The sequence below is a fragment of the Gymnogyps californianus genome, chromosome Z (assembly GCF_018139145.2).
Source record: "Gymnogyps californianus isolate 813 chromosome Z, ASM1813914v2, whole genome shotgun sequence".
Taxonomy (NCBI): domain Eukaryota; kingdom Metazoa; phylum Chordata; class Aves; order Accipitriformes; family Cathartidae; genus Gymnogyps; species Gymnogyps californianus.
Window position 1 is genome coordinate 7434139 of NC_059500.1, and position 19806 is coordinate 7453944.

The 19806-nt window shown below is 42.2% G+C and overlaps 1 protein-coding gene across 1 annotated transcript in view; it reads right to left on the reverse strand.

The window, feature by feature from the left end:
• The window catches only part of RASGRF2 (Ras protein specific guanine nucleotide releasing factor 2), a 132021-nt gene that overhangs the window by 79554 nt on the left and 32661 nt on the right, over positions 1-19806 (reverse strand). Inside the window, exon 2 of the mRNA XM_050912627.1 lies at positions 9965-10071. Coding sequence (XP_050768584.1) covers positions 9965-10071 — 107 coding nt within the window. The remainder of the gene's footprint in view (positions 1-9964; positions 10072-19806) is intronic.

The window sequence follows — 19806 nt, forward strand, 5'->3', positions numbered from 1 at the left end:
GCTATGGAAGATTGAAAAGTTTTTGCTCCTTTGACATGTACTTTGAGTATTTTGCCTAGTTAGTGGCTTTGGCTGTTTAAAATGTCAGTCTCAGCCTGGAAATCAAACAACATTTCTTTCACTCCCATAATTAGCAGTATGAAGAGGAGTTAATTAGAAAAGCCTATGTACACCTACACTAACTTAGAATAGGCTATCCATTTTCCTTCTCAAAACTGCGACTTGTTCTGGGAAAGGAAAATCATAGGATTTTGGAATAAACTTCACGTACTTCCAACAGCCCTTTTCACCCATCTCTTTGTATGTATGAGTTAAAGATCATCATGCCTAAAGTGCTAACCTGTATATGCAGCATGGTGCCAGGAGCCTTCCAAGAGGGCAGGGTTTCAATATTGACTTGGTTACACATGTATTTAAAATCCTTTGTTAAAGAAAATTGTACCAAAGTGTTCAAATGTCAAAGGAAGATGAAAAATTCATAAAACAACTTGTAAGCAGCCAGCCTAGATCTAGTTCTCTGGCTTGGATATTGTTTAATAGAAAGAAGCAACTGCCGTGAATCACAGCTTTCTATGAATTGGTATTAACATTTTATTGAGAGAAGCAATTCTATAGATTTATAATAAGATGTAGTAAGACTCAAAGACAGAGCATCCTGAAAGCTGAGGCTATACCTATTTCCTACTATCATCTGTAGAGACAGGACTCAAAACAGATAATTCAAGAACCTTAAGCTCTGATTGACCACTATCTACCACATGGAGATAGGACAAATGAAGAAAGCCCTGAGAAAAATGATGCATCATTTAGGCCCCATGAGAGTTGACATGCTCAGAAAATGGAGGAAAACTGGAGAAAGTTTAACCAATGCCTCATTATCAGGGTCTCCTTGTTGTGGTAGCAGACCATGATAAAGGCTCCAGTAGTGCTACCAGCAAATATACTTGATTTTTGTACTGAATTCAGAACAGACTTATGGTTCATTGGATCACTCTATGCTAATTGTACTAAAGCTGCTCAGGCAGCTGAAAGAACCAGGAGTTGGACATTGCCAGAACTATTTATGGTCATATCAAATCACCCTTTTGAAATGCAAAATGCACAACCTCATCAACTCTTTATGAAAACCAGGCAATATGGCTCTGGGGGTCTGGAAGGCAGAAAAAATTGCCTACATCTGCCCATACTAGCCACCTTCAAGCAGCTATAGAACTCCTTAATAGAGGAGGAACAACCTCCAGACAGGTTTTAAAGCCTAACAGCACATTAACAACAGCCACACTAGGGATGGAAACAGTAAAAGTTGCAATAGAACTTATGCAATCCATCTCTATGACTCTAACCAATGTGACTTGGGAGACCACCTGTACACAAGTACCATCAACCTTTAATGAACTCCTGTATGATATGGGATATCAAGGACACCTACGGCTGCAAGGGTTACCGGGCTGAGACTTATCAAAAGATACAAAATTAAGACGGGCTTTCAGACACACATGGACAACTGTTTAGAAAGGGTGTAAAAGAGGTGTCTGCTGATTTCCAGTCAAACAGGTGGGAAATGGCACTTGGACTGGTGAACAACTACAGCAACCGGGATTGGAGGGTGGGTGGGTGGGTGTAGGACTGTGTGATACATGGGGAAGCATGAGAAGTCCATACCCCAAATGATTTTTACTACAAGATCCTTTTAATTGAGGTGGGGAAATACAAACTGGAATAGAGTCTTTCGGAAGGGTGGCCCCAACAACCACAGGAGGTTTTGTGCACCCAAACCATGTCCTTTGGGGAATGGCTTACTCTAGGAGCATGGGTGTGTGGGGAGGGGAATGCTACCCTCTTGTGCGAGAATGAGACAATCCTGAAAACATATCTCATTAGTCAATGTGTTACTCATCAGACTCACAACTCATACTAAAACCAGCTGTTCCAATTGTCCTGGCACTGTTTTATCCAGGAAAATCTAACTATAGGAATTCATTTACAAATTGGAGCAGAAAGGCACCCTACCCCTTTATGCAAAACTGAGACAGAATTCAACAGCAGCCATGAAGTCCAGACCAAATACAATGGAAGGGACACTCCTTGCTGCACGAGCTGAGGCTTCACAGAGCTGTTATGAGCTGATAGCTACTATCTCCAGAGAGTGTGATTGGTGGGATTTCAAATGTTCCCTTAGAAAACAACTACCACACCAACCTCCTGGACAGCCATAATTACCAGTATAACCACCACTGCTTTCGAAGTTTTGTGTCTAAGCTATCTAAAGTGCTGTCTGCCAAGACCTACAAGCCCCCTTGAGGGGCTTAAGGAGCTCTTTGCAGCAGCACTGAGATGTCTGCTCCAGGAACATAGCCATTCTAGGGGATAAAACAGATTTCTATGAAGTGCTGTGCAAGGAGCACAGGAGGTACGGTCACCTCTGGTAGGCAACGTTAGGGTGTGTGATAAAAGGCTGATCTTAACCAACACAAGGCTGTTCCCAGAGGAACAACGGCAGCTGCTGTAACCCAATGTCTTGGTTTCAGCTGGAATAAAGTTAATTTTCTTCCTAGTAGCTGGTATAGTGCTGTGTTTCGGATCTAGGATGAGAACAATGTTGATAACACACGGATGTTTTAGTTGTTGCTAAGCAGTGTTTACACTAAGTCAAGGACTTTTCAGCTTCTCGTACTGCCCTGCCAACGGAGGCTGGAGTGCACAAGAAGCTGGGAGGGGACACAGCCAGGACAGCTGACCCAAACGAGCCAAAGGGGTATTCCATACCATATGATGTCATGCCCAGTATACAAACTGGGGAAGTTGGCCGGGGGACTCCGTGGCTTGGGGATTGGCTGCAGGTGGTGAGCAACTGTATTGTGCATCACTTGTTCTGTATATTCTATTATTATTATTATTATTATTATTTCCCTTTCCTTTTCTGTCCTATTAAACTGTCTTTACCTCAGCCCATGAGTTTTACTTTTTTTTTTTCAATTCTCTCCCCCATCCCACTGGGGGCAGGGAGCGAGAGAGCGGCTGTGTGGTGCTTCATTGCCGGCTGGGGTTAAACTGCGACACCCAAATAACCTAATCGAGAGAAACAAGCCCCCTGACCTGGCTGCTGCCGAGGCTATCACAAGATCAGCCCACGAAAGGCCCATCTCCACAACAGGAAGGGCCACAATGCCAGGCAGGGGACCCCAGTAAGCCAGCCAGAGGAACAAGCCCCCTACCCCACCCCAGCTCCTCCCAGGGCTGTGACAGGAGAGCCACCAGCCTCATCACCTGGCAGGTGAAACCCATCAAGATGAGTCAGTGGAAAGGCTCTCCAGATCACCTTTCAGGCTGAGAAGGGTTACCAACTATAGGGGTGTGAAACTTGCTATGGGATACAGGGAAGAGCGTTTTGGGATCGTACAAGGCTTGTTATGGGATGTTTAAGGGAGGAACCAAAGGCAGGAAAAGGGAGGGATCAAGGAGGTTTGAGGAGAAGCAAGCCTGGGAAAACACAGAGATAAGGGGATAAAACGGGATAAAGGGTCACATGTAACCAGGTTGATCAGTACACTTGTCTGGCCATGCTCTGCACCTGATCAGCACAGTCCATCCTGTCTTCTCATTAAACTCCATTCCTAACCACTTTCCTGGGTGAGGGGACTCTGTATATGCATCCATGGAGCTCTAAGTGCCAGCTACTGGAGTTCAGACCCATGGGCCATAGGTCCCTGTGTGTTTGCAGTGCCAGTAACTGACTGGAGAGGCAGGAGTCTGTGCATATCATCTGGGTGTGTATCAGTGTGTGATCACCAGCCACTGTTAAGCCTGGATAGCTGGTGAGTAGGATTAGTCACTGGGAAGCCAGGTGTTGAAGATGCCGTAAGTCTAGGTTGGATCATCAGAGACTCTGTGATTTGGCTAGGGCCCTCCTGTGGAGGGCACAGGAGATCCAACCCAGCTACCGGGAAGACCATGAGGTTGGTTGGTTGACTGAGAAACTCATTTGCACACATGTGTGTGTGCCTGTGACAGCTGGAGACGAGAACATCCAAGGGCTAGTTACCAGCTAGACCGAGTGCTCAGGGGAGTTACAGGAGACATCCGTAGTGTTTGGGTCTCTACGTGTGTTCATGTGTGCAGGGTTGGGGGGAACTCTGCACCAATCAATGGGGAATCCACAGTGCACATGTGTGTGTGTGGTGTGGGTGTGTGAGGTAACTGGAAGTACCTGGGGTCCAGACCCAGTTACTGGGGTAGACTAAGTGTCTTAGACCAGTTACTGGCGGATCCACAGTGTGCTGGGAAGGGGGGGATGCATGCATATCTGTGAGTGATGGGGACTGAGTACCAGCAACTGGAGAGGGTCTGCGGGCACTGGGGGTTTGTACTTCCAGGTGCCAGCAACTGGGGAGACAGAGGATCCAAGACCATCTCCTGGACAGACTGCATGGCTAGGCTATTTACTCGGGGGGACCCATACTGTACATATGTATTGTATGTATTTTTCCACTAACATACCTTCATCCTTATCAGTCAGAGAGGGGAACAGGATGAGGCTGCTGGTGTTGTCTGTGCCCGTGTGAGTGCTTAATGTTTCTGTCTGTGCTGATCCGTGCAGCCAGCTGTGTTTGTACGTACAAATGTGTGTTCACTTGCATTGGAATTACATGCCCAGGCTCGCTTCTGGTTCTACCTGGGTATAGGGAACAGCGGCAGCCTCACCTCTATCAAGCTACGGGCTCTGGCAACCCCTACCACTTCGTTCTGTGGATCTAGCTAGACATTATTTGGAAGGCAGATATGAGATTGCTTTGCCCATGTTTTGAGCATTACTCAGATTCTCTCTGCCTCATTCCCAGCCAACTGGAAACTACAAAATTGTGGTTATTATAGCACCAAGCCTCAGCTAATACAGTTGCTCCAACAGCAAGGCATTAGTAGCAAGGCATTTGCTCCGAGCTTCCAGGCAGCTCTGAGCTACCATACTGAGCTTACAACTACCTGCAAAATACTATGTGAAATACACCCTGCATTAGCAAGCAAAGTGTACCAACAAATCTAAGAGCAAGCCTTTTTTTTTTTTTTTTTAAATTGCCAGACGGAGGGCAGTAGTTCCTCATACGCTTTAAACAGTGACCTAGCTGAAAGAAGCACTCCCACTTCCCCCCCCCCCCCCCACATAGCACTGGTGCTCTCCCACGTCCCACCGGTGTGCTTCCCTCTCCCTTGTGTGGATGTGCAGTGAACAGACCCAGAGGAACGAGACGGATTAAAACTAAGCTGGCAGAAAATAAACAAAACATAATTCTTTTTAGTGCAAATCAGTTTCCCAATTAAGTTCACGCTTGTGCCTTCATGACAGAAGGGCTGGTAAAGGTGTGGGAATGAATGGCTGACTTAGGAGAATGACAGCTGCTTCCTTCAGCAGCAACATGGGCTTATGCAGGACTAAAGCATACATGAAATTACAGCCTGAAGCACTTAGTTTAAGATTTTCCAATAAGCTAAAGTAGAAAAGGCTGAGAAATTTGATGAGTACTGCATCCATATAACAAAAGGAAGCATAAAAGTTTTTGAGTTAAATGCAAAAAAAAAAATTAAAACCATAGAAGAATTCATAAGAGAAGGTGGAAAGTCCACCTCAGTGTATTGAGGGTGAAATAGATTTTTTCGTAAGAGACCAAGTTCCACATGCAGTCACTGACGGAGGAATTAGGATTTGCCAGGAATAAATCCTCCAGCCGAGAAATGTAACTCACAAGTCACACACCTTACTCTGCCACCCTGGATATTACTAAGAACTCAAACCACTGAGAATTCAAATAAAATGGAAAGAGATGAAAAGTATGCATGTACAGCTCATAATGGAGTCCCCTTAAAATATACTGAATTGCACCTCCCATTGCAAGCTCACAAGCCAAACAATCTCTCTCAAATGAGGAGAGCACACTACGGACAGGAACATGAGCAATGCAGCATCTAGCTGCAGCATGGCAGAGCCTCTTAGCTCTCAAAGAGTGTGCACGGTACGCCCCAAATGATAAGCAGTAGCATCCCACCCACAGTGAAATCTTCCAAGAAACAATGGACAATGCCACAGCAGAAAATCTTTTAATTATGAATTTGCATCCAAATAAAATACCTATTTACCCACAGTGGGACATAGGGTGTATTGAGAGCGTGTTATTTTTTCAACAGTCTGTTTATAACTTGCAAAATAAATAAAACATGGAAGAGATTTTGATGGCTGCAAACACATATTTGGCAAAAAGTCAGAAAAGTAATCCAAAATTAGATTTTGTATATGTCACTCTAAGAAAAGAAGAAAAAAAAAACCAAACCAAACTTCAACTACTTTATCTCAGCTAAAACATGGATTACCATAGCTACTCATGAGGATGAGACCCTCTGGAAAGCAATTAAATATTTCCATTTCACAAATGCTGTGGTCGGTTGACCCTGGCTAGATGCCGGGCGCCCACCAAAGCCGCTCTGTCACTCCCCCTCCTCAACTGGACAGGGGAGGAAAAATAAAACGAAAGGCTCGTGGGTCGAGATAAGGACAGGGAGATCACCCACCAATTACCGTCACGGGCAAAACAGACTCGACTTGGGGAAAAATTAGTTTAATTTATTACTAGTCAGATCAGAGCAGGATAATGAGACATAAAACCAAATCTTAAAACACCTTCCCCCCACCCCTCCCTTCTGCCCAGGCTTAACTTTACTCCTTATTTTCTCTACCTCCTCCCCCCCGCAGCGGCACAGGGGGACGGGGAATGGGGGTTGGGGTCAGTTCATCACACGCTGTCTCTGCCGCTCCTTCCTCCTCAGGGGGAGGACTCCTCACACTCTGCCCCTGCTCCAGCATGGGGTCCCTCTCACGGGAGACAGTCCTCCACGAGCTTCTCCAACGTGAGTCCTTCCCATGGGCTGCAGTTCTTCACGAACTGCTCCAGGGTGGGTCCCTTCCCTGGGGTGCAGTCCTTCAGGAACAGACTGCTCCGGCGTGGGTCCCCCGCGGGGTCACAAGCCCTGCCAGCAAACCTGCTCCAGCCTGGGCTCCTCTCTCCACGGGGCCACAGCTCCTGCCAGGAGCCTGCTCCAGTGCGGGCTTCCCACGGGGTCACAGCCTCCCTTGGACACATCCCCCTGCTCCGGCGTGGGGTCCTCCACGGGCTGCAGGTGGAGATCTGCTCCACCGTGGACCTCCATGGGCTGCCGGGGGACAGCCTGCCTCACCATGGTCTTCCCCACGGGCTGCAGGGGAATCTCTGCTCCGGCGCCTGGAGCACCTCCTCCCCCTCCTTCTTCACTGACCTTGGTGTCTGCGGAGTTGTTCCTCTCACATCTTCTCACTCCGCTCTCTCGCTGCAACTGCAACTCCCCTGTAACTTCTTTTCCCTTTCTTAAATCTGTTATCCCAGAGGCACTACCACCAATGCTGATGGGCTCGGCCTTGGCCAGCGGCGGGTCTGTCTTGGAGCCGGCTGGCATTGGCTCCGTCGGACATAGGGGAAGCTTCTAGCAGCTTCTCACAGAAGACACCCCTGTAGCCCCCCTGCTACCAAAACCTTGCCATGCAAACCCAATACAAATGCCAACATATTCACACAGAACAGGATGTTCCCAGGCCTGTTTTCAATTTAAGGGTAGGGGGATTGTTCTCAATATCTCCTAGAATTTTTACCTAAGACACCTTAGATACTACGAAAAAGTATCTTCAAAGGGCTGCACAAAATGTAATTTAACAATTCAAAACAAAAACCTGAGGGAAGGGTCAGAAATAACCTAGGCTAGCCTCAAATGAACAGTGACACTGAAGAAGTTGCCAAAGCTTGTCCCGTTTGTCAAAAACACCAACGAACTCAAGGAAAAGAATCTAAATCATGATGCAGGCAAAATGTAATCCCTGAAGCAAATCTGTTCTATTTTCTTTAATTAAGTTGGCAAGAAAAATCTTATGCAATAGTCTAAAACTATTATTTTCACTTCTTTGTTATGTGTCTTTGGTAAAAGACCCAATGGTTAAGTAACTAATTATGCAACTCCAAGTTTTTTTGCTAGACACAATGTAAAGCAAATAAAAGCAGCTTTCATTGAGGTAGAAAAGCATCAGAACAATGAGGTAACCACAGTAGCATACAACACGCTATGTTTAGTAACTAAATTTCAGAAATTTTTTTTGTCACTTGTTGATATTTTGTTCAAGAAAAGAATACTAAAACAAGAAAAGCCAGGTCCAAGTCCCTGGAAAATTTCCCCAAGAAATTTAGAGACCTATGCAGAAAAGTATATTAAGAAAATCCCCCAAATGACATAGGGCCCTGAAAATATCCCTCACAGTGATATCCATAGTTCGATATTATTAGGACTGTCATTTCAGATGATAGGCACAAATAAAGGGGAAAAAGTCAAATAGCAAAAGAGAGGGAGATAAAAAGACTGATCTTGCTTACAACAGAGACCCAGCTGTCTTCTGAAGGCTGCAGTGATAAATTTCTGGTGGAGTCAAAATTCAACCACCCTGATCTTGAACCTCACGACTAACTTCTTCTTAGCAAGCTTAAGTTCTCAATATTTTCAACTGTGTGTTGTTTAACATTGGCTTAATTTTCTGTTAAGTTCTGCCTTGAAAATTCATGTGTGATACATTTATGGACTGAACTACCCATAGATAAATTTTAACTCAGTGTTATGAAGCTCTTCTTGCTTACATGCCTTTAACAGCAGGCAATGGACAAGAAGAAAATAATCCTGAGAACAGGGAACTGTAGGATCCTGCTTCCCCTGAATGCCCTTACCACAAGGCAAAAAGTCATGTTTCTTTATTTACTTGCTTTCAGTCGTACTCCACAAAAGAAATTGACCCAGATCCAGAGACAAGGTGAAGATCTCCCTCCTCTCCTCCTCCCTCAGCAATACGGGACTGCCTGCTGGTGGACATGCTCTGCTGGGACGGGCTAAGAGCTCAAAGCCTCGTAGCTTCTCAAGATCTGAAATAATGTGGTCACCCGGCGGGCTACCATGCAAAATGTAGTTCACCTAATAACACAACCCAGCAGGTGCTTTCCAAGAAAGGACGAGACTCCGTTCAGTTAGGTACCAATGCTAGGAAGAGGATGCAGATCCAAAGACTGGATGCCCAGGCGACACAAGACCTGCAGCTTCAGGGCCTCATATCACAAGCTCTTAATTAAAAAATACTAGCTGGTGGTGTTCATTTTTAGTTATAAAGCAAAATCACTTCTGTTTACATGGCTCATGTCCTAAGCAACTCAGAAACTGCCTGGTTCCTTGTGCGTTACCATGGCACTGTAGATTAGCTGAGGTGAGCGTCTATGAGAGGAGGCTGGAGAAAGTGCATTTCAGCAAAGACATTTGACTTTGCAAACCATTTCACAAACCTTCAGTTAGACGATTTTCATTTAGATTATACTATAAATGTTGTCCATTCGCCACACAGACCTTTTCTCAGGGAAAGATTACTGCATGGCTGGAAGTCCCACCACGTCCCTTTTCACAAGATTGATCATTGTTCAGGACTTCAGTTTTGAAGTAGAAATTTTATTTGTTGCACTTTATCGTCATAATGGTTTGACCTCCTCTTTCGTACATTTATTTCTATATAAGAGCTTTTTAAGAAATACTCATTTATTCATTTGGCATACCACTTCTTTCTTCATTCATATAACACACTTTGCCTCTAACAGAGCACTAATCCTAGGGGTTGTTTCCAATAAAAGAGTATTCTTCTTGAACTAATTCCAACTGGAACACAATCATTTGTGAATGATAAAATGCAGTGATATAAGCATGAATGATAAAGGCATGTTTTCCTATAACATACCCATGAATTGCAAGCAATACACATCTAATGCACTGTAACATTTATTTCTGTTTAGAGAGTGAATTTAGATTTTCAAATTATTATCAATTTATTTACAATAAAATGGAGCTGAGGATTAAAAATCAGGTTTCATACCTAGCTTGGTGAATAGCTTCTACCCATTCGTCTCCATCAACTTCATCCTCGCAACGGAGCTCCAGTGGCTTCTGCCCTTCATGGCCAAAAAGAACAGTAAAGTAATGCTGCAAATTTGAACAAGAAAAAAAATGTTCAGAAACTCTTCTAAATAAAATAGATATATAATTTTTTTTTTTTAAATCCGACTTTTTAAACACAGCTCAAAGCATTTCCAGCCTAGGAAGATGCGTTTTAAGCTATTAGTCATGAAACATGGATTGAAGTTGAAACCGCATCCTTAACATATTCCCCTGTGTATCAAGGTAACAGCTTTCATGATACTTATTGTAAGTTATTGTTCTTAAGCTCCCACATACAAGACAACAGAATATAATTCCCTAAGCAGCTTCTACAGTGGAACACAATAGTGTGACTGTAGTGGGACGTCTGTAGTTCTTTTTCACTTGCATTCTTTCACCTAAAATTTTTCTTAGACACCAGCATGGGATACCAAATCTGGAACTGCCACCACTTCCTGACACTCTCAAAATTTTTTTGCCCTTCTTTCAAGAAGCCTTATCTGTAATTGTCACTGCAACAACTTCTTGTTTTCACAAGAAAATGCCATTCACACAAGAAGTGTCACATTCTTTGATGGCATTTCTTACATGAAGGACGTTGCCCATGGTATGTTCCACAGAACACAATTTCAGGGAAGTTTTTGCTACTTTCAGAATGTAGTAATAATGGTAATATCTACTGGGGAGGTGAGAACCCTCAATCATCTACCTTAAAACCCGTTTCACAAGGTTGGTCATTTACAACCTTATTTTGCATAGCTTGCATACTAACTTACAGCCAGGTAGCAAACAGAATTCTTCCAACTTAGATGAAAATAGGTGAGACAATAGTCCACCTAAACGCACACCTGTAATTTCCATAGGTGCCTTAAACGCACCCATTAGTAAGCCAGCTGTTTCACAGGCAGAGGGACCAGTGAGGTGCCTGCCCATACATAAAACCATCTGGTTATTAGGTCCAATGTGATTCAGGAGCTCTTATAGCTAAACATCTTTGCACCAGATCACTCAGTTCTCTTCATTATCTAGAACTTCTCAACCCCTCTTCCATGTTCATCCCATTAACAGGGAACTGAGTATAACGACATGTGGCAGCAATTACTTTCTGGGGTCTAACAGCAAGTTCCAAACTCGCTCCAGTCAGCAAGCGAGGTATATAATTTGTGTTCTCCCACACCTTGAGCCATTGTTGACAGCAGTAAGAAACCTGAAGTGATGTCAACAAACATTCTGCTTTCCTTGTCAAACCCACAGCTCAGCTGAAAAAGCCTCTCCAAGCCAAACACCATGCTGGAGATCAAACAAATATAAAACACCTCAGAATTAAAAGCCATTTCCAAGGCAGGAGGAACACAAGCATAAACAGAAACAGAAGGGATGAAATTCTACCTAGGGAGAATTGGCTGCAGATATTGTCAACACTGATAATGAATTTTGTCTATCTAAAAGGAGATTATTTCAGCCATTTATTGGCCCCTTCTGAAACATCTGGCAGCCTGCTGTGCACGTACAACACACAAGTTGGCTGCGCAGTGTGCACAGAGCAGGCTGAATACACCCCAGATGCACTGGATTCACTACACTGGCTCTAGCACTGTCTGTGCACCTGTATTTGCATCGAGGTTTGTGCCTGGGGACCTCACATTTCCAAAACCCAGCTGCCTCTGTGCATCTGAGTACACTCATATGTTTGGTTTCTTTTCGAGTAACATGAGTACGTATGATGGCATTCCATAAAGAGAAAACTATTCATTTGTGCATTATATTAATTTACCAAACATTGTTATGTGTGTACAAGACACTTTTCATACAGAAGATCACAAGCACTGCAGGATTACCAACAGACCAACAAAAGAGAAACAAGGCAAAATAAGAAGCAGCATTCACATTTAACAGGCTATACAGAGAAAGTCCAGGCTCAGATCTGTTAAGTTTCAGAAATGAAACAACTCCAGAGCACAGACGAGGATCAATAAATCATTAAAAGGACAATCCTATAAAACTGTGGTTTTTTGACAGTGCATATCACTTAAACCTGAATGCGATCAATAGAAAGAAACACTTAATCAGGTCCATAGGATTCTCCATAGCAGTGATAGATAAAAACTTCTATAACAATACAGTGCAGTTGAAAACAACCTACAGGACAGTAAAAAGTGCAGCAAGATTACACACAAATGTGCTCTGTTTATAGACTGGAATAGTCTATTTTAAAAAGTATATTTAAAGTTAAATCACACTGTTCAGAGCTGCATTTTATGTAACAAGTTATTTGTGTTTCATAAAGCTGCTACATATAAAATTAGAATAAAGACACAAGTGTAGACAAGCACTGGATTTAATCCCATTGGGTAGGGATTCAAGTTAAAGGGAGAGACAGTATTACAGTCCTCCCTACTTCTTCTTTTAAAGTGAGGTAACTCAAACCTCTTTTGAGCAGACTTGCAGTGATCTCATGTCACAGAATTTAGACTTAGAGGTGTGCAGTTACTATGGTGATAGGCATGATCTAAACACTTGGTTAGACCAAGAAAACACACAAATTCAAACAAACTTAGAGGGCTACTACAATAGGACTGGACCCAATGGAAACAAAAGCTAAATTATAAAAGGCATTTGTTTTCAGAAGCTAATTTAAAAATCATCTACATCCCCCCCCCGCCAAACATGCATATCGCACTCAAGCATCAGTATCAACTATCACATCATTCACTCAGAAGTAGTCAGCTCTAGAGTAAGCAAAGTGCAAGCAAAATATCGTAACATGCCTCTAAAAAGAATCTCTAAGTCATCCTTGAATTCTCTTTTTAAAATAAATGTTGCTCATTTCCTAAACTAATTTACTACAAGAAAATAAGATGGTATCTGTGATGCATCCACCTTTCTGCATACACACTATTAGTTTCTTGAAGTGATGCCAGTAAATATTTAAGAACTATAGGACCCATTTACATCAACTACCCTCATCATCATTCATCATGTCTGTTGCACTAGCAGGCAGGCACTCACGTTTCAAGTTAAGCCCATGGTTCAGCTGGACAATTTTTTAATTATTGTGTGTTCTGAAAATCATCAGACTCATAGAAGAGAAAATGAACAGTCTGTATTTTGATATAAAACAAACTCAGTAATTTCATTTTAAGGTATCTTTTCAGTATTCAGGTATACACAAGCAAAATGGTAAGTCTTCATTTTAATAAAAACATCTTTGGCAGAGTTCTCCAAAGTAAAGCTTGCAAAAAAAAGGAGGGAAAGTTGCATATACCTTGCACAGATATGAAGGCACTATCTTGACTGACAGTCAAGGAAAGAACAATGGGATCAAGACGCACCAAGAATATTGTTGTGTATCACTTCTCTGACTTGTATCTAGTGCTAATCAGAGTTTCTTCCTACAGTGAAAAGGAAAGACTAAGGAATGAGCTGAGGGGCACCTCCGCTTCAGAGACAAGACTGGAACAAGATGAAGGCCCTGAGTGAAAGAAGTCCTGTACCAGAGTACACTGATTATTATGCTGGGCTCCCCACTGACAGCAGTTCACACTGTAACTTTGTCCTTATAAAACTGCCCAGATAATGGCTCTATTCAAAATAAGACAGCAAAAGCTCTGAAGTTGCCACGCTTTCCAAGGGGAAAAACAAGCATCGTTCTGGTAAAAAACAAAACAAAACAAAACCCAAACCAACCAAACAAAAAACCCCCAAAACAAAAAATACAACCCAAATTATATGTGACCTGTAACAGAAGCACTACTTTTAAGGCATACTGAGGTAGAGCTTCCACCAATACAGACACTCCTAATACTAAATTTCCCGACAGCAGAATGCCGTTCTCCTTGTGACCGCCAAGAGCATTTGCTGTTTATGAAGTGAGTCACACTGACACAGGCACTACACTCTCCAACACACGGGGATGGTCCCACAGCTCATTCTCTTCCCTCTTCCACCTCACATGGAAACTACAAAGGACATCTCTTATCCTATCTCTCATCTCCTATCCCCTGATAACTTAGCACTACGTCTGTTTTGACGGCTACTCCTTTTCATCCCCCAGTAGCTGTAGTAACCCGATGTGTCTTTTCCATTTGTAAATCCGTGGCGATGCTTGCAACCATTCAGTTACTGAAACACTGAAGGACCAAGAAGAATGAGCACTCATCTTCCCACGGTGGTGCTGCTACCTGTCACAGGCAGAAAAGCTGCTACCCTAGATAATAACACTGCTTGACAATTCCTACTGCAAGCTCCTGCCTTCAGCTCCTCGTAAATTCGGTCAGCTTTGAATGTCCAGATGGAAAAACTCATACTGGAGAAATGATGCATGTGTCAACAGTGGTTCTGTTATCCTTCCATCAGCACGGCATATAAACATTTAAATTATGTTTCAAAGGACTCCAAGGTGATTACCAAATTTCATTGTATTGTGGGCTTGTAAATGATTACAGTGTGGTAATAGCTACTTGCCTATGAACTGCTTTTCCCTGAACTTCTCTTACTAAACATAAAACAAATTTAATTCTCTTCATAATATACTACAAAAACACCATTTTTAAAGCTTAAATGTGGTGTGACCTTGTTAGACGCTATTTCCTGATCTTTCAGTGTCTTATTGCACAGTCTTGGTTTAATCATTGAAGCCAGGGCTTCAAGAGTAATTTAAAAAGAAAATTCCAGCTGTCAATATTGATAAGAATAGAAACTATAAATGCAAAACAACTGTGAAAAGTTAGTCTGTGTACCAAGATTGCTACCAAAAATTAAGAGCCATAACAAAAGTCTGTCTTCAATGCGAAGCATGAGGAAGCTTAATCATCTGCTGTATCTTTAAGGCTTATATTCACTACCTGATGATTATAAGGGCATTTTAAAAAACCTTTGAGGCTAAAAAAGGTGGGAGAGGCGATTAATTAAAATCTAAGATGACAACCTAAAAATATTTCTCATTCTTGACTTCTAAAGACATTTTCATGTCAGAATCTAGAAACCTGTATGCAATCTCAAGCGCTAGTAAATTACTGGGCAGAAGAGGACAATCACTGCAGCAACTGAAGACTCCTCAATAATCCTTGAAGGAAAAGCAGCAAACTGCAGTCTAAATCAAAGCAGCTTGTACTATTCAAGGACATGTTAACTCATGAAGTTTTCAGATGTGTCCTACTGACAGTATTTTGCCTAGCTTCTCAGATATTATTCAAAACATTATGTGTATTCTGTATTTGTTACATCCTGGGGAAAGGAAAGGAAAAGAAGGGAATATGTTTGGAAGAAGGCAGCATCCCTGAAAAGGAACAAATGCAAGAGGATGAGTGTATGGAGGTGAGGGAAATGTTTGGGGGAGAAGACAACAATCCCTTCCCATCACTGGATCAGCAGCATGTTAGTGGGAAGGAGAGTATTGTGCCTTGAGTCAAGGGAAGGCAAATGCCAGGGTTGGGTTTTGCCATGTCTTGAGACTTGCTGTGCCACTAGCACTGGCAGGAAATTCATAGCCCATTGTTGTTAAATTAGCATGAGAATGCAGTAATGACAGGAGGGTGAAAACTGTGATGATTTTTTTAAAGGTTTCCAGGGAGATCTACGAAGCCAATACACTTCATGTTTGTATCACACCAATTAGTGGAAGCTATAATGAGAACAGGATTAGTGGACATCAGAATTAATATGATGTACTTGGGAAGAGTCAGTATGGCTTTTGTAAAAGGATGTCACCTCCTCTAAACCCAGTGGAGTTCTCTGAAGGGGTCAACAAGCATTTGGATTACAATGATATGGTTTTCAAAATGCTTTCGACAGATTTTTTGGGAAACACCTAAGCATCTAGGACTTACAAGAAAAACATCCCTCCATGGATAAAAAGAAAAAAAATTCTGATCAAAAGCTAGGAAACAGAGCTGGAATATTGGACCATCTGTCAGTTTTTACAACGGAACAAGGTCGTCAAAGGACTTCCTCAGGGAATTGCGTCGAGGACTGGGACAGGCATTACAAAGGATGACAAAGTCTGTTAATTATTCAAGATAGTAATGATGAGAACCTATTATGAAGAACTGCAGACTCAACACGCCTGAGTTACTGGACAGTAAAATGGCAGATGAAATTCATTGTACGCAAACATAAAGTGACATACATGAGGAAAAACATTCCAAGCTTTACCTGTGAAAAGATGGGCTCTGTGCTTGGTACTACCACCCAGGAGTAAGATCCTGGAATAAGTTCCATGAAAACACCAGCCCAATGCTCAGCAGCTGCCCAAAAAGCAAACCAGAGTGCTAGGGACGATTGGGAAAGAAACAGAACAAAGTATACAAGGCTGTTAGGCTACAAAACATCTTGATACTGTGAGCAGTTTTGGACCTCGCATCACAGAAAGGGCAACATAAAATGGGAAAGGTTCAGAAAAAGACAGAAGTGGAAAGGCTTGCATATGTCCAAATCAGATATCCATATAAGCAAAAACTTAAGCTGAGACTCTTCAGTACAAAGAAAGGAACAACTTCGGGGATACAACATGGGTCTACAAAATCACAAGAGATATAGAATGGATGGATAGGGATCCACTGCCCTATTTCTCTTCCAATTAAAAAAAAAAAATCTATTAAATGAACGTCACAGAAACCAGCTTCAAAACAAACAGAAGAAAGTGGTTCTTCATGCAACTAGTAGTAAACTGGCGTTGCTCCTTGACAAAGGAAGCAGCAAATGCAGTAAGTGTCAACGGGTTGCAAGGAGACTAGAGAGTTCACTGTACACAAATTGTGGGCTACTGAACACATAGAATTCATATATTCAGAATTCACATATTCAGAATTCACACAGTCCTGAAGCTGAAAATAACTGGAAGCTTAAAGTTGTCTCAGAGGAGAGGGAAAGGAAAAGTAAAATATGTACCTAAGTTGATGCCTTCCCCATCATGTCCTCATGGCCACAAGGTGAGATAGGATATTATACTAGTTGGACCTTTGGTCCACTCAAGTAAAGCCTTTCTCATAGTCTTACGGGAGCTAATTAAAACTTCACTTGATGGTATGTGAGTCTTTTAAATCCTTCAAATGGCTTCGCACTTTATTATAAACAAGAGACACTGGCATTTTCATGAAATGCTGGCTGCTAGTAATTGTCTGTTTTTTTCTTGCATATTTTGGTTTTGATTTTGATTCTTTAAAAAAATAAAGAGGTAATTTGCAAAACTGGTAGAGCGCCACTGCGGTATTTCAGCTTCTGTGTTTCTTTATGGTGGCACTCAGGGATTAAGGTTTTTTTTATCATTTTAATGTTACTTCATCACCCCTGGTAGATAGAAATCTGGTATTGAACAGAACTACAGAGAAAAAACTTCTAGAGGTAAATGAGAATAGGGCTTTTATCGGCCAAGCCACAGGCTCAAGAACACATTAGAAGGCATTGTTTTCAATCTCCATCTCCCACACTGAGGATATTCAGAGATGGGCTGTAGTACCTGTTCTGGGTTTGGTTTAACACTGGCAAAATATATATACTGTGTATATATACATAAACATTCTATATTGTACGGTAGGTGAGATGGCTTGATGTCTTCTCTCTTTAACCAATATTGGATTAATCAAGTTACAACCTGCTGCATAAAATCTATTCTGGCATCTGACAGTGAATCACCTTCCTGAGCCATTCTGCAAATACGGTCTGGGCCAAGAGCAACAACAGTTTTGGAATTAGGGATATTATACATAAACGTACCCTGTTTTATAAACTCTTACTATATCAACAAAAAAATACCATACTCAACTTGCATGTAAAGCAGAAATCAAGGAATACACAAAGGTCACTGCAGACCTTAATTCTCCTGCAACTCTGTTGTCTTGCATCAAAATTAGGCCAAATTACAATGGTTATAGTATTTGTCTTCATGGATGAGAGAAATCAGGATAATATAGCCCCATTTGCTATATTTTCAATGCAGACCATTTGTACTTCAGCAGTAGTTTATCAACGGCGAAAAATTCTGCCACACAAAAGGAAATTTCACAAAGTAAAGCCTACAGGAACTGATACAACACAGTAAGCACAGCTAAATTATTCACTAACAATAAAGTGAACATGGGTACCACTGTCTCAAAACGCATTTGACACTGTCTAGTGGGAATTTCCTGCCAGAAACCACAAGCTGCTTGCCTAGAAGGCTGTGCATTACTTAGCTGCAGGACATTTTTCCTCTTCTCGCAACATTCATTACTGCTGCTGTCTCCAGTGCCTTGCATTCAACAGAAATAAGGTCTATAACAAAGGTACAGGACTGGAATTCAGGACAGTCAGATTAAGTGTCTCATTTTGTTGGGAACTCTGTATACGAGACAGGTCTCCTAAAGGCTTTTTGGCAACCAACCTGGGACTTGCACTGTATCACCATGCTTAAGTCTGGCAGAGCAATCCACAAAGCCCCTCATTTAACTTTTTAGGGACCTGAAAGGCTGCATCCCAACGCCAGTATATTCACTAGTAAACATTCACAGCGTTCCCAGAACTGCTGCCTTCCTGCATATCCTTAGCCTCTACTCCCACACATAAGGTCTTCTGGGACTGACACTGATACATCTCTACATCTAACTTCCTTAGGTGACTGATGCAGTAGCTGATGAACGTACCTGAAGATACTTTCTACAGACCGAATTTCTATAAAGTGAAAAGTATTTTCTATAAACCACAGCCAAGTCAAGCCTGCCTAGCCCAAGAGACAGACAACATTTCTCCCAGTACCTAATGGTGTAGGTATCCTTCTGCTCACCACTGTATACCCTCAATCCCATTCCTAGGATTCTCACCTTCTCAAGCACTGGAAAAAGGACATGGCACTCAGGTCTGCAGATCCCACTTATCAAAACCTCTAAATTTTAGCTACCACTTGTTGCCTCATATCCCTTCCAGTCTTCACTTTCTTTATAATATATTCCTTATGCTTGCAAAGGGAAAATCGCTTCCTTTGAAAGAGTTAGTTTTAGTTGTAGTTTGAGACATTTTCAGGACACACATTCAACCTGTATGTGGAGAGTTCAACAAATGGTCAGGTACACGCTGGGACCATGATCTTCTGCAGTGAAATGTCTGCAGTGCAAACGATGGAAAAGGAGCACGGAAATCCCATTATTCTTACTGATGACCTATTCCAGCATGGAGGCTGGGGGCACAGCTCCTCATTTCTTGTCTCCACCTCCATTTCTCCTACGTGTCATTAGCTGCCTTTCCATTGGGGCCAAAGAGGAGAGAATGAACAATCAAATTAATCCAAGTTCTGGTTCCTCCTCAAGCACAGCACAGCTAAAGGGAATCAAGACTACAGCAGTACCACATAACTAAGCACAATACAGCTGTATTAGTAGAAAAGTGTGCTGTTCAAAGTGACAATGAAAGGACAGGTGGGGGAAATCGACAGAAAGAGACAACAGGGAATACTGCAATCAGTGACAGTTTTATATATGTTTCAGGAATTAAACCTTTTGTGTTTTGTTCTTTTTCTACCCTGTCTCATTCCTTCGCCATTCTCAGCAACCCTGACCTTTCTCCATGTACTGACAGCCCTTCCCTCCTTGTCCAAACAACAGCCAGAGCACCTGCTATCCAACTTTCTTGTCTGAAATCTGATGATGCAGAGCTCCTCGACATGAATTCAGCTATAAACTATCCTACTATTTGTTTTGCCCCGCAAAAGACATCCCTCTATTTTAATTAAAAGATCAGACTTTAAAGGCCAGAAGGGACATTTATAACCTCCTAAGAGGTTATTACATATCTCATGACTTATGTAATATA